The 19115-nt window shown below is 38.5% G+C and overlaps 1 protein-coding gene across 1 annotated transcript in view; it reads left to right on the top strand.

The window, feature by feature from the left end:
- PIWIL4 (piwi like RNA-mediated gene silencing 4) overlaps positions 1-19115 on the top strand; it is a 42271-nt gene that overhangs the window by 11017 nt on the left and 12139 nt on the right. Inside the window, exons 6-13 of the mRNA XM_039882017.1 lie at positions 1014-1094; positions 2628-2825; positions 4187-4298; positions 8426-8549; positions 9622-9739; positions 11965-12076; positions 14522-14706; positions 16751-16823. Coding sequence (XP_039737951.1) covers positions 1014-1094; positions 2628-2825; positions 4187-4298; positions 8426-8549; positions 9622-9739; positions 11965-12076; positions 14522-14706; positions 16751-16823 — 1003 coding nt within the window. The remainder of the gene's footprint in view (positions 1-1013; positions 1095-2627; positions 2826-4186; positions 4299-8425; positions 8550-9621; positions 9740-11964; positions 12077-14521; positions 14707-16750; positions 16824-19115) is intronic.

The raw sequence follows: 19115 nt of genomic DNA, 5'->3' as shown, positions 1-19115 counted from the left end.
CAGGTGACATGTAGATGCACAAAAACTTCTGAACCACTGTTTTCCATGGCACTGGTGTGAATCAATCAGGTTATCTGTTAAAACACCTAAGATTTGAGCCCTTTGCTCAATAGTGGCCTCTGGACAGGATGAAGACAGAGGAATTTGGGGTTTTGCTGAGTAGGGCACGGAAAAGAAGTTCTCCCACTCAGATACGTTATTTTCTCATTTGAGTCAGACTTCTTGCCGGGTATCTTTAGACCTTCCCTGGGCCCCGGTTCCATGCTGCATAACGCTCTTCAGAAGCCAGTCTTGAATGTGCCCTCCTGAGAGGGGACTATTTTAGATCAGCTGATATTTTGAAGGTGCTTTTCAGTTACAAAGTTTTTTCATTTGTATTTGATCTTACTTGATCTGCACTCGAGTGCCCTAAGGTGGGTACTGTTAAAATCTCCATTTTATAGATGAGGAGGCTGAGGCTCAGTGACATTTAGCAGCCAGAATCATGCAGTTGGAACCCCTGTTTTCTGACTGACACACTCAGGTTTCCTGAGCTGGGCAGCCTCAGATCAGTGATGTGTCAGATTCCAAAGGTGACCAGAATTAGTTGCCAAAGAGGCAGCCATGTTATTTGGTGGCACCTGGGGGGTTTGAGTAGCCTCCTTAGAAACAACCTCATCTCAAAATAAGGAAGAGGACAGAAGAGTCTTCAGACATGGCTTGCTTACCCCAGCCATGCTAACCAGAATGTTTAAACCACGGTCATAATTGCTAAGTGACCACGTATTTATCATTGTAGCGAAACCCAGACAAATAAAAATAATTTCAGTTGTGTCATTCTCAAATACGAAGAAGTGACCATTCTTAAATATACACTCATACATGATAAGTATCTGAACTTTCCAGTGCTATGAGAATGAGAGTTCTATACTTTATACTTTTTTTTATCATTATGTTCAGCATGGGTACAAACTTAGAATTACACTGGTATTCACTGATGTTTACCGAAAAGTAATAAAAATGTATACTTGCAGGATCTTAAAAAAGTTGTCCATGTACCAAATTGGACGGAACTTCTATAAGCCTTCTGAGCCAGTGGAAATTCCCCAGCACAAGTAGGTTTATTTCTATTTTCTGTTACTCTGAAATTGTTATCATATATGAGCACCATAATTTATGATGCAATATTATACCATTATGCCTCCAATGAGAGAGACTGTGATATGAAAAGTAATAGAATTTTTTAATTTTCAAATTTTTTATAGAATGGTGAATGTCAGCATGAAACTAGCAGCCAGATTTCTTATATTAGTGTGCTAGATCATTATGATAAATCCTAGAAAGAATTCAGAAACTGAGTTTCCTGTGTATGACAAGTAATAATGAAAGCAGAATAAGCTATATTATGTTATACTACATAGCTGGTGCTCTGTTTTCTTGCTGAGCGGAAGTTAGCACAGCCAGGGTGGTTGATGTGAAATTATTAGATAAGCAGAGGTCAGACAAACAAGCCAACCAAAAAACCATCCTAGTGAAAGATAGATCTGTTAAGAACACTTGAGAATTTTCACCCTAAACCGAGAAGTAGTGGCTGCAGGGAAAGTGCTCAGCTATGTCTTAAACTGGTTGTCACTCAGCTCTCCAAAATGTGTGGTCACGCTAAAGACAGGGTCAGCTAGTAACCCAAAGACAGATATGTAAACAAAGAGAGAAGTGCATAAAAGGTAAAAAATGGGGGCAGGGTATTTGGCCTTCTACCAGGTGGAAGAAAAATGGCAGGGTTTCTGTATGATGATTCAGTGTGTCAGAGTGGTCTATATAAAGCATGCTGTTCCACCCTGTCATTTATCTCTTCACCTGAATTAGAAGTTCTCTTAGGTCCAGTGTGTGCGCTGGACTGGAGTAGGTGCTCAGTACGTATACTTGGCCTGAAGGCTGGCTTAGTATCACAGTGAATGAAGTCCACAAAATATAAACCGAAATGATTTTTTAAAAATATTTGTCTATTCTTTCATGCCATTTCCATCATTTTTTCAAAATTTAAGACTTCAGTCTATGATATTCATTGTAGTCTCTGCTACAGCTTCTCTTGTATGTATATGTAATACCACTTCCATTATTTCTTAATCTCAATATCAAGTCTTTCTGCTGTCTTTACCACTGAATCAGTGTGCTTTTCTGAACCTAACTATTTTGATGCTGGGACAGATCACTCCATAAACATATAAATTCTAAAGATGTAGTTCTCAACCAGGGGCAAGTTTGCCCCCAGGGAACATTTGGCAATGTCTGTTGACAATTTGGGTTGTCACAGCTGGGGGGCTGCTACTGGCATCTGGTGGATAGAGGCCAGGATACATAAACATCCTACAATGCACAGAACAGCCCCTAACACAGAATTATCCAGTCCAAAATGTCAGTACTGCCAAGACTGAGAAATCCTCCACAGGGATATATTTAATCTTAAACGTATGTTTAAAGACATGCCAGCTGGAAATATCTGAAGTTTGTGGTTAGCAACGGAAGAAATCAGACTGAAGAAAAAACTATTTCATAAAAATCTAGAGAATTGGAATGTAAAGCCATCATTTAGAAATGTTTGTTTTTCTGATATAATGTATTTTTAAAATTTTATTTGTTTTTTTAAGCTTGTCCCTTTGGCCCGGGTTCTCCATTTCTGTATCGCAGTTTGAAAGTCGGCTCCTGTTTAGTGCTGATGTGAGTTATAAACTCCTCCGGAATGAGACTGTTCTGGAATTCATGACTGGTCTCTGCCACCAAACCGGCATGTCTGGCTTTCCCCAGATGTGTGAAAACCAGCTGATTGGGCTCATTGTCCTTACAAGGTAAAAGCCTGCGTTTAAGGATACTTTTCCTTGGAGAATGAATTATTTATGATTTTTGGGAACAGGAAGAGCATCAGGATGCTGGCCTGAGCACAGATCTGATCAGTTCACTCCCCTGTTAAGAAGACCTGGCCCGTCTCAGTTGTTTAGAGTTTAGACTTTCTCGAGTGAGTGCTGTTTGGAGCGTCCACAGTCTGACACGGTCTTGCACTACCTCTTGCTGTACCCCTCCCCTTAGCCCCCCAGTGGGGTGCACTTTGCTCCTTCAGTGTCACTGCCTAGATTCTCCATCCCTTGTTCTGCCTTCTAAATTTCTACTCGCACAAAAGCCCAGCTCAAATGTTACTGCTTTTCTGAAGCCTCCACCTGTCCACTCAGTTGGAATTATTCAATTCCCTCCCTTGTGCTGGTCCCATAGCATGTTGCTTTTAGCCACCTCTTTATAACCATTTTATTTAATTTTATGAGGTTGCAGGATAGAACATTAGTCCCATGTCTCATCGTCTTCATAAGATTGTGAGGTCTCTAAGGACTCTAGGTTTGTCCATATGTAATTTGCCTTCGATGCACATTGAGCTGAATTAAACACAGATGAGGTGGCTTCCTGAGTACTGAGAAGCTTACCATATATGGCTGCTAGTCCATAATACTTCTTTTAGAGGACCTTCTGGCCTTCTTGCAGTGGCTCGAAATTTCCACTGAACCTTGTTTTCCTGGCTTATAGAGCAGAGAGGTGGGACTGGTTGAACTCTACACTACCTGGGATGAGAAGGCCACCTTCTTATTCTCCTGTCATGATCTTCATGATTAGTTTATCACACTGTTTTCAAATCATCTTGCAAGGTACCAAGAACCCTGGAGGTTTCTGTCCCAAGGCTGGGGCAGCATGAGGAGATATTCCAGGCCACACAGCTTTGCAATTTTGCCGAAGGCCAGCCCTAGATGGGAGACTGAGCGGCATACCGGAGTTGCATGGTTGATCAGTTGCCTTTTTGTGCTTTTTATCAGAAAAGCTATCTGATACCAAAAAAATCCTGATGGGAAAGTTTTGAACAATGTTTGGCCTTCCTTCGTTTAAGAATGATTTACCTGAAGTCAGAGTGTTTATCAGTGAGAAAAACAGTTTACGGTCTAATGGCTTTCCACTTTTCTGGGAATATGGAGGACTTTCTGTATCTTCAAGAGTTAATTATTACTCTTCTGAGATAATAGCTGACCATATTTTTAAAATGTGACTATTCTTGTGTTACTGTCTTTCATAGTTTCTGAAATTCTGGAGTCGAATTTTTTAAAAGTATAGTGAAATCGTTGCTTATCTTGTATGATTTGGAAAAAAAATAAAGATTTCTTGCATTTACCAGGTATAGTAACAAAACCTATCGTATCGATGACATTGACTGGTCAGTGAAGCCCACGCATACCTTTCAGAAGCGGGATGGCACTGAGATCACCTATGTGGATTACTACAAGCAGGTAGGACTTTTCCCCCTTCATCCTCATCTCCCTCTTAGCTCAGAGAAGTCTCCTTATTTCTTTCCAAGTCCAACAGGTGCCCCAGCTGTCAGGCTGAGTCTGCCTCCAACATAATTCTCTGACTTGTCCCTTCCCATTCATCTCTGCCTTCCTTGGCTTGACTCAGACCCTCACCCTGTCTCCTGTTGTCCTTCTTCCTGTAGCCTGAGTGATCTCCCTTAAAAGCATATCTGATAATATCACTTCCATGCTTAAAATATTTCCATGGCTCTCCATTGCCTTAGGAGCCAGATCTAAGCTCCTGGGCGGTGTTTCCAAGGCCCTTTATGATCTGGTCACTCCCTGCCTCTTGACTCTTGTCTCCTGTTTCCTTCGTGTTTTTGCCGTGCTCGATGTTTGTGGTTCCTTGAGTTGGTTATTTCTCTGTGCATTTTCATGCATGTTGCTTCCTCTTCTTGGACACCCCTTCATAGCCAGCCAATCACTAAACACCCTTCAATACTCGAACATTTATTAATGGAATCACCTGCTGCCTGTGGGAACTTCACAAATACACAAATATCACCGTTACCCCTGCTCCCACCTTCCATCTTCAATTCCTTTCGGACACTCCTTCTCTTTAATGTTAATCATATTCCAGAGATTCTGAAAAATCTCACACAAGTTTTAAAAAACAATAAAACAAAGTAAAAATTCTTGACCTTTCTGCACTTTTAAGAAAAGCCGTCTCTTTTTTCTCCTTAGCTAAGTTCTTTAGAAGGTCATGTACACTAGCTCCAAGCACCTCTTCAGCTCTTCCTTTCTGAAGCCTCAGCAGTCTGGTGTTCGATTTTGCTGCTATGGAAATAGCTCTCTAAAGGTCAAATTCAGTTACTGTTCTCATCCTAATGGGCTTTTGGTGGCATTTGACACGAGTGACCCCTCCCACCTCGTTGAACTGCCAGCCTTGACTCCTGGGGCACATCCTAGTGAATCTCCACTGGTTAACGGTTGTTTTTTCTCAGTTTCTTTTGAAGTTTTTTTCCTTCCTTTCCCCCAAACCTTAAATGCTGTTATTCACCATGGTTACCTCATATAGGATCTTTTCTTTGTGCTTTGAGACCTCTCATATATAGTATTTTTGCCTTGCTCTCATTCCTAAATTACGTACTCATCTCTATTTTTAGATCACTTTGCATGAGTATCCTGCAGGCATCTCAGACTAACAGAATTCATACTGAATTCATTGTCTTTCCCACTCTTGTTTCTCCTTGGGAATTTTGCCTCTAAGGAAACTATTTCGCTTCCTTCCTCCTTCGCCATCATTCAATTGTCACCAAAATGAGTTTTGCCTCTATTACCCTTGAATTCTCCCTGGAACCGTGCTCCTCCCCAGTCCTAGTCACTGCATCAATGCAGAACCTCTCACAGAGTCCCATCTGGGGAACTTCTGTCACCCTTGTATGATCTCCTTGTCCCAGCTCTCTTCCTCACTGTGATCCTCGTGGACACCAGAGAGATCTTTCTGAAATACTGCCCAGAAATGTGGCTAAGAACATAAGCTCTGGAATAAGATGGTCCTGGCACTAGCTGTGCATCCTTGGGCAAATCACTAAATGTGAAGTGTTCTCTATAAAATGGAGTCATCTGTCTGCCATCATGGCGTAGTATAAGCATTGAACGAGATAACAGTGCACGCAGAGCATTTAGCCCTGTACCTGCACATTGTGGACACGGGGTAAACGGTGGAGACCCTGCCCTTCTTTTCCTAGCATCCCCTTCTTCATTTCTGGCATCATACAGTGTGGCCCCATGTCAGTTTTAGCCTCATCTCCCACAACATCCCCACTACGCACCCCTATGCTGCCATCACCCCAGTCTACTTGTCATTAAATGTTCCTCAGCCTCTGCTCATGTTCACTAGATATCTTCATAAAGCCAGACTGTACCTTTCCCCTTCACTGCCAGGTAAAATCCTAGCTTCAAGGTCAAATGTCATCTCATTTGAAAAGTCCTCTTTGACTTTGCTTCCTGTCACAGTCACAGAAGAGCTAGATATTCTCTTCTCTAAGCATTTGGACCACACATCACGCTGCTTCTAGAACACGACTTCCTTGTAGAATGGGTATGGCATTTGGTTAATCCTTGATACATAGTGCCTAGCAAAGCATCTTGTGCATAAAATGTGCTCCATGATTTGTTCATTAAACACAAAGTTTGCTAAATATTTGTCTTTCTTTTCTGTGTGGTTAAATTTGTTCTTCTTTGAACAGATGTATTTTAGGACCTGTGACATTCTGAAAAGGGAATTATGGTAAAAATCTCACTCACTTTCTTTGTAATGAGTCATGTCACCGCATTTATATTGTAATTAGAGAGAAAAAGAAACAAAATTGTGCCAATTTCTAGAATGTCCTTCTTTCTGTCCAGGAAAAGAACACTAAATTATTATGTAGTCAACTTTCAAAGTAGAAGACATATTGATATTGACCTTAACGTTTCTTTTTATCTTATCATGAAAGATATTTTCAAACTGTAATAAAATTATGGCAAGGGAGAGGGTAAGGTTCACCTTATACACAGCTTAGAGGGTGGAATTCCTGGCCATGCTCTAGGTAAATAGAATATCCTCTTCCTGGAACATGCTTCAGCTTTGCTCGAGCTGTTACCCGGAACTCTTTATTCCCCTACATTTTCTTCAAGGTGCTCTCTGGACTCTGCGTCTTTCATGAAGCCTTCCCTGATGTACCAGCCATTCATTGTTTCACTACCACTGCCATTTCTCACTCCCGCCCAGGGACCCAGTACTGAGTGGTATAATAAGCAAAAGTTCCCAAGTCTTATGGGATAAGTCCGGGATGTGCTAATGTCCAGGAATGGGGTCTTGGAGATAGAAATTAAATTAAATATTTAATTTCTCAGGGTGTTCCTCATTTGTGAGGGGGATGATGATAATATCTGTCTCAGATGTTTGTTGTTAAGATTAAATGAGAAAATGAGAAATGAGAAAATGAGGCAGGGACTGTGGCCTCTTTTATCTTTGTATCCACTCCAGTTCCTGGAATGTAGTAGGCACAAGACATGTACTAAATTAATGAAGTCATGTATAAAAACTCTCTTTCTATAAACTCTCTTTCTACAAACTTCTCCAAGCTTCTTAGCCATAACATAAGCTGCAATCACCATTTTAAATTGTGATTTTCTGAATTGTTTTTATTTTAATGACTGAGTCCTAATTGAAATGGAGAAACTCTCACTTCTTACTTAATTATGATTATTGATGTCAGCATCACATAGTGCCTGGGCCTTTTGTAATTTATAATTCCAGTTGTTCTGTCATTAGAATTGAGTAAATTATACTGGAAATGAATGTTAATTGAGACCTTTGCCATTGGAAGAGAAGTGAATTTTTGGCGAGGTGAGAATGTTGAAATTCAAGTGTAGGAGGGTAATGGGGATGAGGTAAGAGCCCATTTAAAACCAGACACGATGCTAGCGGTTTATGTGGGATACTTCTGAGCTGCCGGCCTCCTCATTTCATCAATGAGGAAAGGTAAGTAACTTCTCCAGTGTCTCAGTCCAATTAAGTGGAAGAGCCAGTGATCAGATTCACATATGTCAGACTTCACAGCTGCGTGCAATCCTGAAAGTTAAGGACAGTCATGCTCTTATGGGAAATCCGAGGTTGGCTCAATATAACCCTTGCCTTCAACTTTCGTATAGATATTTTTAAATGAATGCAGATGCTCAGAGCCAGTTAGTTATGCACAGGACAGTTTGCCTCAGTCATCAGTAGTGGAAATGCTGGCATTGGGTCAGCTCCGTGGGGTCATTGCGCTGTGTGTGGAGCCAACTGGAGGTGGTTCCGACTCCAGATGAAACCCAGAAGAAAACAGAGAAATGATTAAAAACAAAGCAAAATGACATTGCACTATAAAAGATAATTAAAATCATAAAACTGGCCCTCAGATATAAAAGGTAGAGCCTGGGAAGAAGTAGAAATGAGTAGGAAACCATGGGATTTTTTTTTTCTTCATTGAAAAATTTGCTTATCTGTTCATTTTGGGATTACCTTGTTTATAAGCGAGGAGGCTCATTTTACAGTGTTTCCATATTAACTTTTCTCTCATTAATCTTGCATTCTGTAGCAATATGATATTACCCTATCTGACCTAAATCAGCCGATGCTTGTTAGTCTGTTGAAAAGCAAGAGAAATGACAACCCTGGGGCTCGGATGGCCCACCTGATACCCGAGCTGTGCTTTCTAACAGGTAATGTTTATGTCTTATATTCTATCAGTTCTTGATCATAGGCTTCTGATCTCTAGCAGTGGGCAGAACCTCCTTCAGTTAGCTTAATGCCAGAGCATTAATTCAACCCATTGATTGATTGAGGACGGTCCCTTAAATAATTCATTTGATAGTAGAGAAAGTGGGAGAATAACGTGCCATTTGGAAAGTGCTTGGCACAGTAAGTTATAAATTTCCTTTCTCTCATGTATTCCATTTGTTACTTCAATGTAAAATAAGCCCCAGATAGTTTTCTAAAACAAAGCTGCTCTTTACCATTTTTTGAACTTCACTAGTTTAGGAAGCGATGCGATTTTGATTTTTGGGGGGGTGTACTGTTTGTGCCAAAATGATCCTTATTTTCTTTGTGCATGAGCTTCCAGAAGTTAATCTTCGCTATTTAGTAGAATCTGAGTAACTGTCTCGAGTAGTTTTACTCATGCTCATTTGATTAACAGGGTGGGACCAAGAGAGGCAGATTTTCTACTTTTTACATTTTTGAATTGCTTGAATCAGTTATGGTGTGTATGTTTATTTTGCTATTAGAAACACTCATAAGGATATAATCCTTAAAAGGAGGGATGCTGATCCTTAGTGGAGTTCTGATATTCTACACCTGCACAGTTCCATATAGCCTGTAGCCACATGTATTTTTGGGGCACTTGAAATGTGACTAGTGTGACTGAGGGACTGAATGGAGATGTGCTGTAAGTGTAAAATACAGACTAGATTTCTAAGACTTAATATGAAAAAAAGGGAAAGTAGCTCAATAAATTTTTATATTGATTACATTTGAAATGATAATATTTTGGAATATATTGAGTTAAATTATTAATATGCTATTTAAATAATTTTATTTGTTTCTTTTTTTATAACGTGGTGACTTGAAAATTTAAAATGACATATGTGCTTGCATTTCTATCGGACAGTGCTATCCAGATGCTAAATCTGATTCAGTTTAAGTGAAAAAAAAGCTTACACTGTCCCTTAGATGGGCTGGGGTTACATTGTATACTGTTCATTTTTTCACTTTGTTTTCATTCCCATTTACTAGGGCTAACTAGCCAGGTAACCTCTGATTTCCAACTGATGAAGGCTGTAGCTGAAGAAACGCGTCTCAGTCCTTTGGGAAGGCAGCAGCGCCTGGCCAGGCTTGCTGATGACATCCAGAGGTACTGGGACACCTCTCTGGGACCAGAGTGCACCCTGCTTCAGGGCCTAGTTTATACAATTGGATGATGTATAAAACTCTCCATTCCTTGATGAAAATGTCTCATTCCTATTGATTCAGAGCAAGGCACTTTTGAATTGTGTTGTCCAGAGCCAGAGGTTCATCCAAGAGGCCTCAGGTCAAGGGGAGGTGGGTTAGAGCCAGGCTGGCAGAGGTACCACCTTGCTTCAGCTAGACAGCTCTGCTTTCATCCATTTAATACATCGAGGCTCTGGATAAAATTCTGAATGAAGAAAAGGGTTATAGTTTAGAAAACAAAAAAAACAATTGCTCCAGGCACCCATATTCAGGGTCAGAAATGTTCAAATCTGAATAGAGTAGCCTCAGCACACTGGTTATTAGGAAACCCCACTATGTTTTTTTAAAACTGAGGAATACCTTTGTGCCCTTCGGTTCAGCCCACCTCATTCTCAGGTGGCGTTTCTGCCCTCATTTGTGACAGTTTGCTCTAACCTGTGATGGGAAAGTCGAGCTCTCCCTGATTCTCCCTTCTGACCTCCCAAAACTCCACTGTGTAGTACTGTAGCCTCATGTAACTATTGGATCACATTTTGGATATATTGAGTTAATAATATATATATCGAAAAAATAATTTTACTTGTTAATTTTTACTTTTTTAATGAAGCTACTAGAAATCTTAAAATTATATATATGGCTTGCTTTATATGTCTACTGGGCAGCCTTGTTGTAGAATGGTCTTTTTTTCTTTAAAGATGAAAAATGTGGAGGAGGAATTTGAAAATTTACAAAAAAAGGTGTGTGTATCCTCTGTAAAGATTTGTTTAATAAATGAATGAATGATGTATATTCTTTCAGATGTTTTCAAATGCATATAATCCTGTTCTCTTTAGGAAAATGGCAAAGTATGTACATCATGTTTTGTAACTTGCTTTTTCTTGAATGTTTCCATATGATAAATGTACATTTCTATTTTTATGCTAGTGGTTTCATAGTTTTCTATTTTATGGCCACACTTTATGTCCTGGACATTTCTCAGAGTTATATCTACTCAAGAATAGCTTATTCTTACATTTCCCTGGTTCTCTCCTCTTATACCGTGCTGTGGATTAGTCTTCCTGACGCATCTACTTACCACCTTCCAGTAGTACCGTTTATTTCAGCCCAGTGTCCTGACCAGTGGTTATCTCATCCATCTCATCTTGGACAGATAGTATCTGAAGGAAAATAATTAATTCCAAGTATCTGACGTGACCAGATCAGGCATAACATGAACACATGGAAATACTGACTCATTGCGGAGAATCAATGGTAAAGAGGTTTGAGCTCCCTCAGGGAGAGAGGGGAAGCTTTCATAGGTAAATAAAAGCATGAATTTTATCAGTGTCTTTTTTGAGTCCCTGGCTTACCATGTACTGGCTACTGAAATAGAGGCCAGGATACAAAGTCAATATGGTTGTTCCCTTCAAGGAGCTTACAGCTTGACAGCGATAATCATATATCGTAAACCAAAGACATAATACATAAACTATGATTAAGGTTTACTAAGTTATAAACTTAAAGTACTATGCAAATATAAAGTCCTTATTATCGCTCATACTAATATTCTCCTCTTAGTCTTTTTCCACTGCCCTTTCTATCCTATGAATCTTCTAAAGCATAAGGTCCTTATGTTCCCTTTCTTTACCATCCTTCATCCACTCCAAAGCAGCAAATTCAGATATTCCCAGAAGACATCTCCACATCCAGAGGCTTCACAATATCTCTTTGTTTACAAGTTTATTATCAGGAATAATGTGCCAGATGCCTTGGTAGTACTTTCCATGTATTGCCATATTCAGTCTTTACATCAAATCTATGAAGTAGCTAGTTTTCTTATCCCTACATTTTGCCAATAAAGAAACCACAGCTTAAAAAGATTTAAGAGTTTGCTCAAGGAGTTAAACCCTGGTCTGTGTAGCTCAAAGGCCCATTTTGCTAACTAATGTGCCATGCTGGAAGCTTTTCCATCCCTGTAAATTGCAGATGGGCACGGCCAACCCATAATTCTTTTGGGCAAGATAAAAAAAAAAAATAGTGAATATAAGTTGGGAATCCTCAAAAGAAAATCAGTCTCTAAATAATTCGATAAGTTATAGTTCTGTCTCTAATGATTAAAATTTTTTTAGAAAATAAATACTTTAATGACTAAAACTCTACTCTCAACAGAAACAAGGATGCTCGTTTTGAGCTGGAAACCTGGGGACTGCATTTTGGATGCCAGATGTCTTTGACTGGCCGGGTTGTACCTTCAGAAAAAATACTAATGCAAGACCACATAGTAAGTGCTGTGATTTTATTTTTATTCAACGGTATTTGCTTGAATACGTGCAATTTCAATCATATGCCAGAGTGAATAAGGGGGCTTGTAGTATTCATTTAGTTCCTCCATGGCTATTTTTCTGCAGTCCTTCTGTCCTAAATCTTGAGGTCTCTCCTGTTTTCCTTTTCAATCTCAGCATACTTCTATGGGCTTAGCGGCACCGAGAGGACATGATTTTAGGTCAGTCAGTGTGACGCGTGCATTAGAAAATAGCATTTCAAGCCATTGCAATCTAAACATGCCCGTGTATTATTGGGTGTTGTAGTACTCTTACATTACTTTAAAAAAAAAAAAAAAGAAATCCATAGTACCTGGGGAAATTCTATTAACTGGTGGAAGTTAATTTCAACAGATTATATTTCCTGATACCATATTTGTTTTTTTTTCCTAAAGTAAAATGCTGCTCAATTGGCATTAACATTAAGGAATTCACACAGAACCCATCCTCAGTCATAGCATTTAGAGAGAAAGACACTCTGAAAATTGGAGAGACCAATCATTGCCTCTTTTGGGCTTCAGTTGAAGAAATGAATCTATTTAATGCAAAAATTGTTTATTACTTTTCTACTTTTCCCTAGGTCTATTTTGCCCATTTAAAAATCGAGTTATATTTCATTTCATTTTAAAGGCTCTCTTTTTGCCTTTATTTGGTACAATAAACCAACATGTCTAAACTAATGTAACTGAACAAAGAATGTTTTCTGTTGGCAGGATATGGATTTTTTCATCATTTGTTATTGACAATCCATTCCAAATTACCAAAAGCCTTATTGGAGAAACTGAGGAAAAACTACTTTTAAAAACAAAACAAAACAAAAAATTTTGCAAAGTTCTAAAATGTGGGCCCCGATTAGGATTTTGGTCAGGAGTCAGTAAAGAGAAGCTCAGTTTCGGTTTCACATGTAAAGCAGGATTTAAATATTCACAATGATCTGTGTCATCATCATCTTTATAAGTAAAGTCATATTCGTCAGAGCTTTTGTGTGTGGGGGGGGGTAGGGAGGTTAGAATGGGAACAGGTCTCTGTAGGAGAAGGGGGCACTGCAATGGAAGAACCTGGCCCCTAGAAGTGGTGGTGGACTGTCATCAAGTAGACATGGCTAGATCATCGATTTCTTGGCCAATTCTGCTTTCTGAAATTGGGTTCTAGTAACTGAGCAAACTGAAGGTTCACAGGCCTCAGAACAGGCCTTGGACATTTGTCCTTGGTCTCATGCCAGCCCATAACAGATTGGAGTGTAGGCGAGAGGGCCGTGGCTCTCATACTGGCTGTAATGGAAGAAATTAACCTTGGGGCTCGGTTTAGAACCATTCATGGAGAGCTAACCCTTTCTCTACATTCTCAGGCTAAGGTCTCCTCCTGGAGCTGAGTTCCCACCTGGCCACCTAATGGCAAGGTATCCTGACAATGGCTGGTCGATGAAAGTCACAGTGCTTGATAGAAAGGGCCTGATTGCAATGTCAACAAAGACCAGAATTCTACACCTGTCACGGCCAATTGGTTCCATGACCTCTCTCAGCCACAGCTTTGGAGTTTGTAAAACTGGGAGATTACAGTGTGTAGATGAATCACTTGGGAACTTGTTAAAATGCAGATTCTGATTCAGTGAGTCTGAGGTGGGGCCCAGGACTCTGCATTTCTAACAAGCTCTTAGGAGATAGTCATGCTGCTACAAGATAACACTTTGAGTAGCAGAAGATTAGATTACAATGTGGTCCTTTTAAATTCTAACAGTGCAGCTCACACCAAGGACGTTTCCATTTAATTCCAGCCCATAGATATAAGCAGAAGGCTAGTGTCCAGTCTAAAGTCTGCCTTCTTCGGTGCAGGGAACTTGTTTTTCCTGGTCACCTGGGGAACCTTCCAAGAGTGAGAAAGGAGCTTGTATCCTGGCCTCATCCTTCCTCTCCAAGATGTAGCATAATGTATATCCTTAACTTCCCTGTGGGTTTTGTTAGTTTTAGTATGATGACCTGGAATATCAGTAATCAGCATTTCCTATTTGAGATATCTAGATGTCTAGAGCAAAGAGACCAAATTAGATAGCCCACTTGCCTATGCCATTGATAAAAAAGGTAAGAAATTCTTAGAACTAGAAGGGAAACTAGAGACCTTTGAACCAAATATCTTTCTTTGCACACAGTAGGGACCCATGAAGTAAAGGGACTTGTTCAAGGATCTGTAGCCAGGGAGTGGCCAACATGGATTGATGCTCAGATGCCTGCACTCCCAGGAAGCACATGTGTTTTGTTCAGATGGTCAATGCTTGTATCAGTGTTTTGAGTCTGTGAATAGCAAACTATACTAAATAGTTTTCTTCTGACTAATGTGGACCATCTTCACACTGTCTTTATTTAATTGCTTTTTGAATAAATGTTTTCATGATCATCATATCTTCTCAGTGTCAACCAGTGTCTGCTGCTGATTGGTCCAAGGATATGCGAACTTGCAAGATTTTAAGTGCACCATCTCTGAGTAAATGGTTGATTATATGTAGTAACAGAGCTGAAAATGTGACTGAGAACTTTCTGAGTTGCTTGAGAAGAGTTGGAAGTTCCATGGGATTTAATGTGGACTACCCCAAAATGTGAGGATATACTGAAAATCATCCCAACTTTTTAAATATGTATTTCTTTGGTTTGGTTAGAAAATAGGAAATAAGCGCTGATGTAGCTACAAAAGTCTTTATGTCAGTAAATTTTCATGATATAAAGTGCCAAGAAAATACTTATAAGTAGGTAGATTTGTAATCATTTCATATAGTTAAAATACATTTTATGTTGTTTTTTGTAAAACTTTGTTTTCACAGTTCTTTAGGCAAGAGTCTCATTACCTCAAAGTCTTTACAGTACTGGTTAAGGTATAAATCCTTAATTAATCCATATGTTGCTTCCTTAACTTGAAAATTTTTTATATCAGTTATTTATTAAGCAACATCAAAAAGGATATTATTAAAAACTAAAAGTTGCATTTCCTGACTTACTTGATAAATTTGATGCTTTAAAATTTAATGTAAAAATTGATCTGAAATAAACATTTCTGATTCTGTTACTACAGCATAAGATTAGTCATTGAGATAGTTTTCTGATAAAACCAAGGTCATTCATTTCATTTTTGAACATTTACTGAATATCTGTGATATGTTAGAAACCGTGCCTGTTACTGGGGATGAGAAAGATAAGTCACTTGCAGTTTAGTAGGAGAAGAGCCATATTACAGTCACACTCAAAACTAAATACCGTTTCACTTTTGAAAAGCCATAAAGTTGATCATGCCTCTTTTTATTGAGCTTGATATACTTAGTAAAGAGCAATAGATACTTTTTAATCTTTGTTTTGGTGCGGGTACAAATGTCCTCATTGGCAGGGTGGGAAGTTATTTTTGAAAAACATGGTTAGTAATTAATTATATCAGCAGTGCAAGCATTGTAGAAAACCACCGATATTCCCAGTCTCATTTTACACTGTAGTTTAGAATTCTCTTCTTATCAAATGTGTTAACAAATTGCCTGGTTTGAGTTTCACCTGCTCTAATTTCTCTTAACCTTTGAGCTAAGAAAGCAGTAAAAGATTAACAAAAGAAGCCAAAGTCAGCAGACCCTAGCTGGCATCCTTCTCACACCAATTTCATGAACAAGCTCATGTCCATGTTCTGTTTCTGGCCCATTTTATTTGAAAGCTCATATTTTATTCCATCCTTTTCTTTCCTGTGTATCCATTTACCTGTTAGATTTATATGCATAGTTTCTCCCATCTGAAACATTTGTCTGATGAGTTTAGAAGAAATGAACAGTAAAATAGCAATTGAGTCTGTGTGTAAGAGATCGAATTGGAAAAATCAGAAGCATTTAGTTGTTTCAGCAGAGCTGCAAGCCATTTCTACATCTCAGTTGGAATCAGCAAGCATAAGACAGTCCTGCCCCTTGCTGGGCAAGTTTTAAAAGGCCACTGGGCATTGAGACTGCAATCATGTACACATAGGAGAGGCTGATTCTTCATAAAGAATTGGATTTATAAATTCTTGTGTGTGGGAATTATTTTTGTAGCCTCTGGTCCCTAACATAACATAAGCACAGAACAGATCATTGATAAGTACTTGCCGACTTACTGATTAAAGCTAATATTCCAGGCTCCAAACAAGCTGCTACTTGAGGAAAAAAATATTTTAGTCTGAATCATCCAGATTAGCTGAATATCTTGGTGTCATTACTCTGATGACTTTTGAAACATTAATTTTAAAGTTCTCTGGACATTCAGTATTAGAGAATCTTAATTCCAGTCTAACTTGAACCCCGTTTCAGACACTTGATTATTGAGACCTGTGATTTCAAATGTTCAACACCATTTTCAACAATAATTATTAATTGTAGAGATTCTATACAATTGAGAAAATTCATTTTCTATAAAACTATTATTAAGTTAATAAAAATGATTATTAAACATTTCTGGCATCTTGTAGTGGGAGAAACAATTTTAGGCTCAAAAGGTTGTCACTTTTTTCTAATGATCCCCTCACCCCGCACCAATAGTTAATGTGGTATAAAAATCCATTTGTGTTATTTTTTACTCCATATGATTATGTGTGACTAAGAAGGAAATTATATATCTTCAAAATTAAATCTTTTTATGTAGCATAAAAGTACAAGAAAATCCAGCTGCATTTCTTAGCACTATACAGAAACATGCTGATCCTGATGTTCAGTTGGTAAGTACAGGATAAGTTTTGGGTTTTGCTGTATAATTTTTATTTATTTTTTGTTATATCTTGAAAGAAAGAATCTGAACATATTCTCCCATGATATGTTTGCAAATTGTTGTACATTTCCCCAAGCACCCAAGAAAATACTAATCTTAGTAGTTTAATCAATAATTTATTTCTCTGTCATATTTCTATTATTTTAAAATACTTGTTGTTACCTCTATATTAGCCTCTTGGATGTCTACATATTTTCCAACTTGTTGGGGGGTCATCTTTTAGTTAAGATTTGAGATAAATTGACTCTCATCTTATCCCCTAAGTGTTGGGCACCCACCGTTCTCCCCAGTGTTTTAGGAGAGTCTTGGAGCGTTTGTTTTTCTGTTTCACCTATGGATCCATGTTCTTGCTTCCTCTAAATTCTCGCCCTCCTCTGTGTGTTTCATCTTCTGTGAGCACCATGTCCTCCTGGGACAGCCATTTCCCAAAGTACATGTGTGTCTGACTTTGCAGAGGTTTGGAGCCAAGGCATGATTACATCATACCCTAATATTCCAGACAAGTGAAAACTGACATTCCTCTTCTTAAAAATCTCTCAACCATTTCTATTTCTTGGAAGTATCTACTCTTCTCTGAGGTCTCAGCCTTACACTATATTGCAGGGCTTTTCCTGTCCCTTCTCTTTGTCTTACTTCCCTGCCTCAACCATCCCAACTCCCAGCATTCCTATTCGTATCTTGTGCAAAGCAGTTTAGCTTTTTGTTTCTCTTTTAGTCAGACACAAAAAAATGGTCCTTAAGAATGCTAGGTTAAACAAAGAGAATTCCCATTCTAAGAGCATTTGTTTTTCATTTAAAAAAATAAAATCAGACTTACAGAAAAGTTTCAGTAGTACAAAGAACTCCTGCATACTTTTCACCCAGATTCCACAATTGTTGACATTTCGTATTTGCTTTATTATTATTATTTCTCTACCTCTACCCCTCTCTCTCTCTCTCTCTCTCTCTAATCTTTTTCCTGAACAATTTGAGAATAAGTTACAGTCATGATACCCCATTATCCTTGAATACTTTAGTGCATATTTCCTGCAAACAACGTTACTCTCCTACAGAACCATAGGATAACCATCAAAATTAGGAAACAATATGACTAGCTAATCCACAGACTTCATGAATATTTGTCCTAAAAATAAATATCCTCTGTAGTAAAAGGATCAAATGTGTTGCACTTAGTTGTCCTGTCTCTTGAGTTTGTTTGAATCTGGAACAGTTCCATAGTCTTTTTTGACTTTGATGACCTTCCAATTTTGAAGAGTATAGACCAGTTTTGTTTTTTTTTAATTTTTTAAAAGTTTATTTGCGCAAAAATCTACTCGAATCGGGCAGTACCCAATTTAGCAGATAGAAAAGAGCTCTGATCAGCTGTACACATGAAAGACTTTTATAGGCAGAAGGGAATGGAAACAAGGAAGTTATACAAGACAAAAATGTGATTTGGTTATTACAGAATACTTTCCTTTATGAGATAGAAAGGATCTATCAGGCAGATTACCTAACTAATGCTGATCAGTTAATTCCTGATTTTCTGGTTTAAGATTCTACTACTGTAAGAGCCAAACTGTAATTAAGTCTCGGTTTGGTGATGTGGGACTTAGTATATACAGCTCCATTTTGGGCCTATTATATTGCTTTTAAACAGTTAACAAATGATATTTAGAAATATCCTCTTCCCCACTATCCCCAAACCAAAGTTCATCTTTTTGTTTTTTCTTGTGGGTATGATTTGAGAAGCACTTCATCAAGGGTACTTTTGAGTCCATGTTGAATAAAAAAGCAGGAATAATGATGAACAAGTATTTTTTTCTGTGTCCAGTTGGAGAAATAATGAGCAAGTTAGCTTACATTAGCTGAGCATCTTATTCTTACAGAAAGGGCCATTAATATCAGTGATTAGAGAAAGCAGTTGTTTACATGGCATCCTTTGAGGAAAGACTGTGGTTTCAATGAGCTTGTCCACTGGCTTTTCTTTGGGCTCATCTCCAACTCTAATCTGTCCACCATCACTAACCGCATTTGTAAAATTAATTTATTCGAGGAATTGTTTGGCTCACAGGATAAGTGGATTTTTTAAAAAAATAAATTTATTTATTTAAATTAGTTTCAAGTATGCAGTACATTAGTTAGACATCTATAATGTTCATAAAACGATCCCCCCAATTGCTCCCTCCCTCCCCTGGCCCTCCACTTAGTCATCATATTAATGCTAACTACATCCCCTCTGCCATGCTCCCCGTGCTCACTA

Source organism: Pteropus medius, unplaced genomic scaffold, assembly GCF_902729225.1.
Source record: "Pteropus medius unplaced genomic scaffold, Ma_sr-lr_union100, whole genome shotgun sequence".
Classification (NCBI taxonomy): domain Eukaryota; kingdom Metazoa; phylum Chordata; class Mammalia; order Chiroptera; family Pteropodidae; genus Pteropus; species Pteropus medius.
Note: the sequence above shows the minus strand (reverse complement) of the source record. Positions and strands in the feature narration are given on the sequence as shown.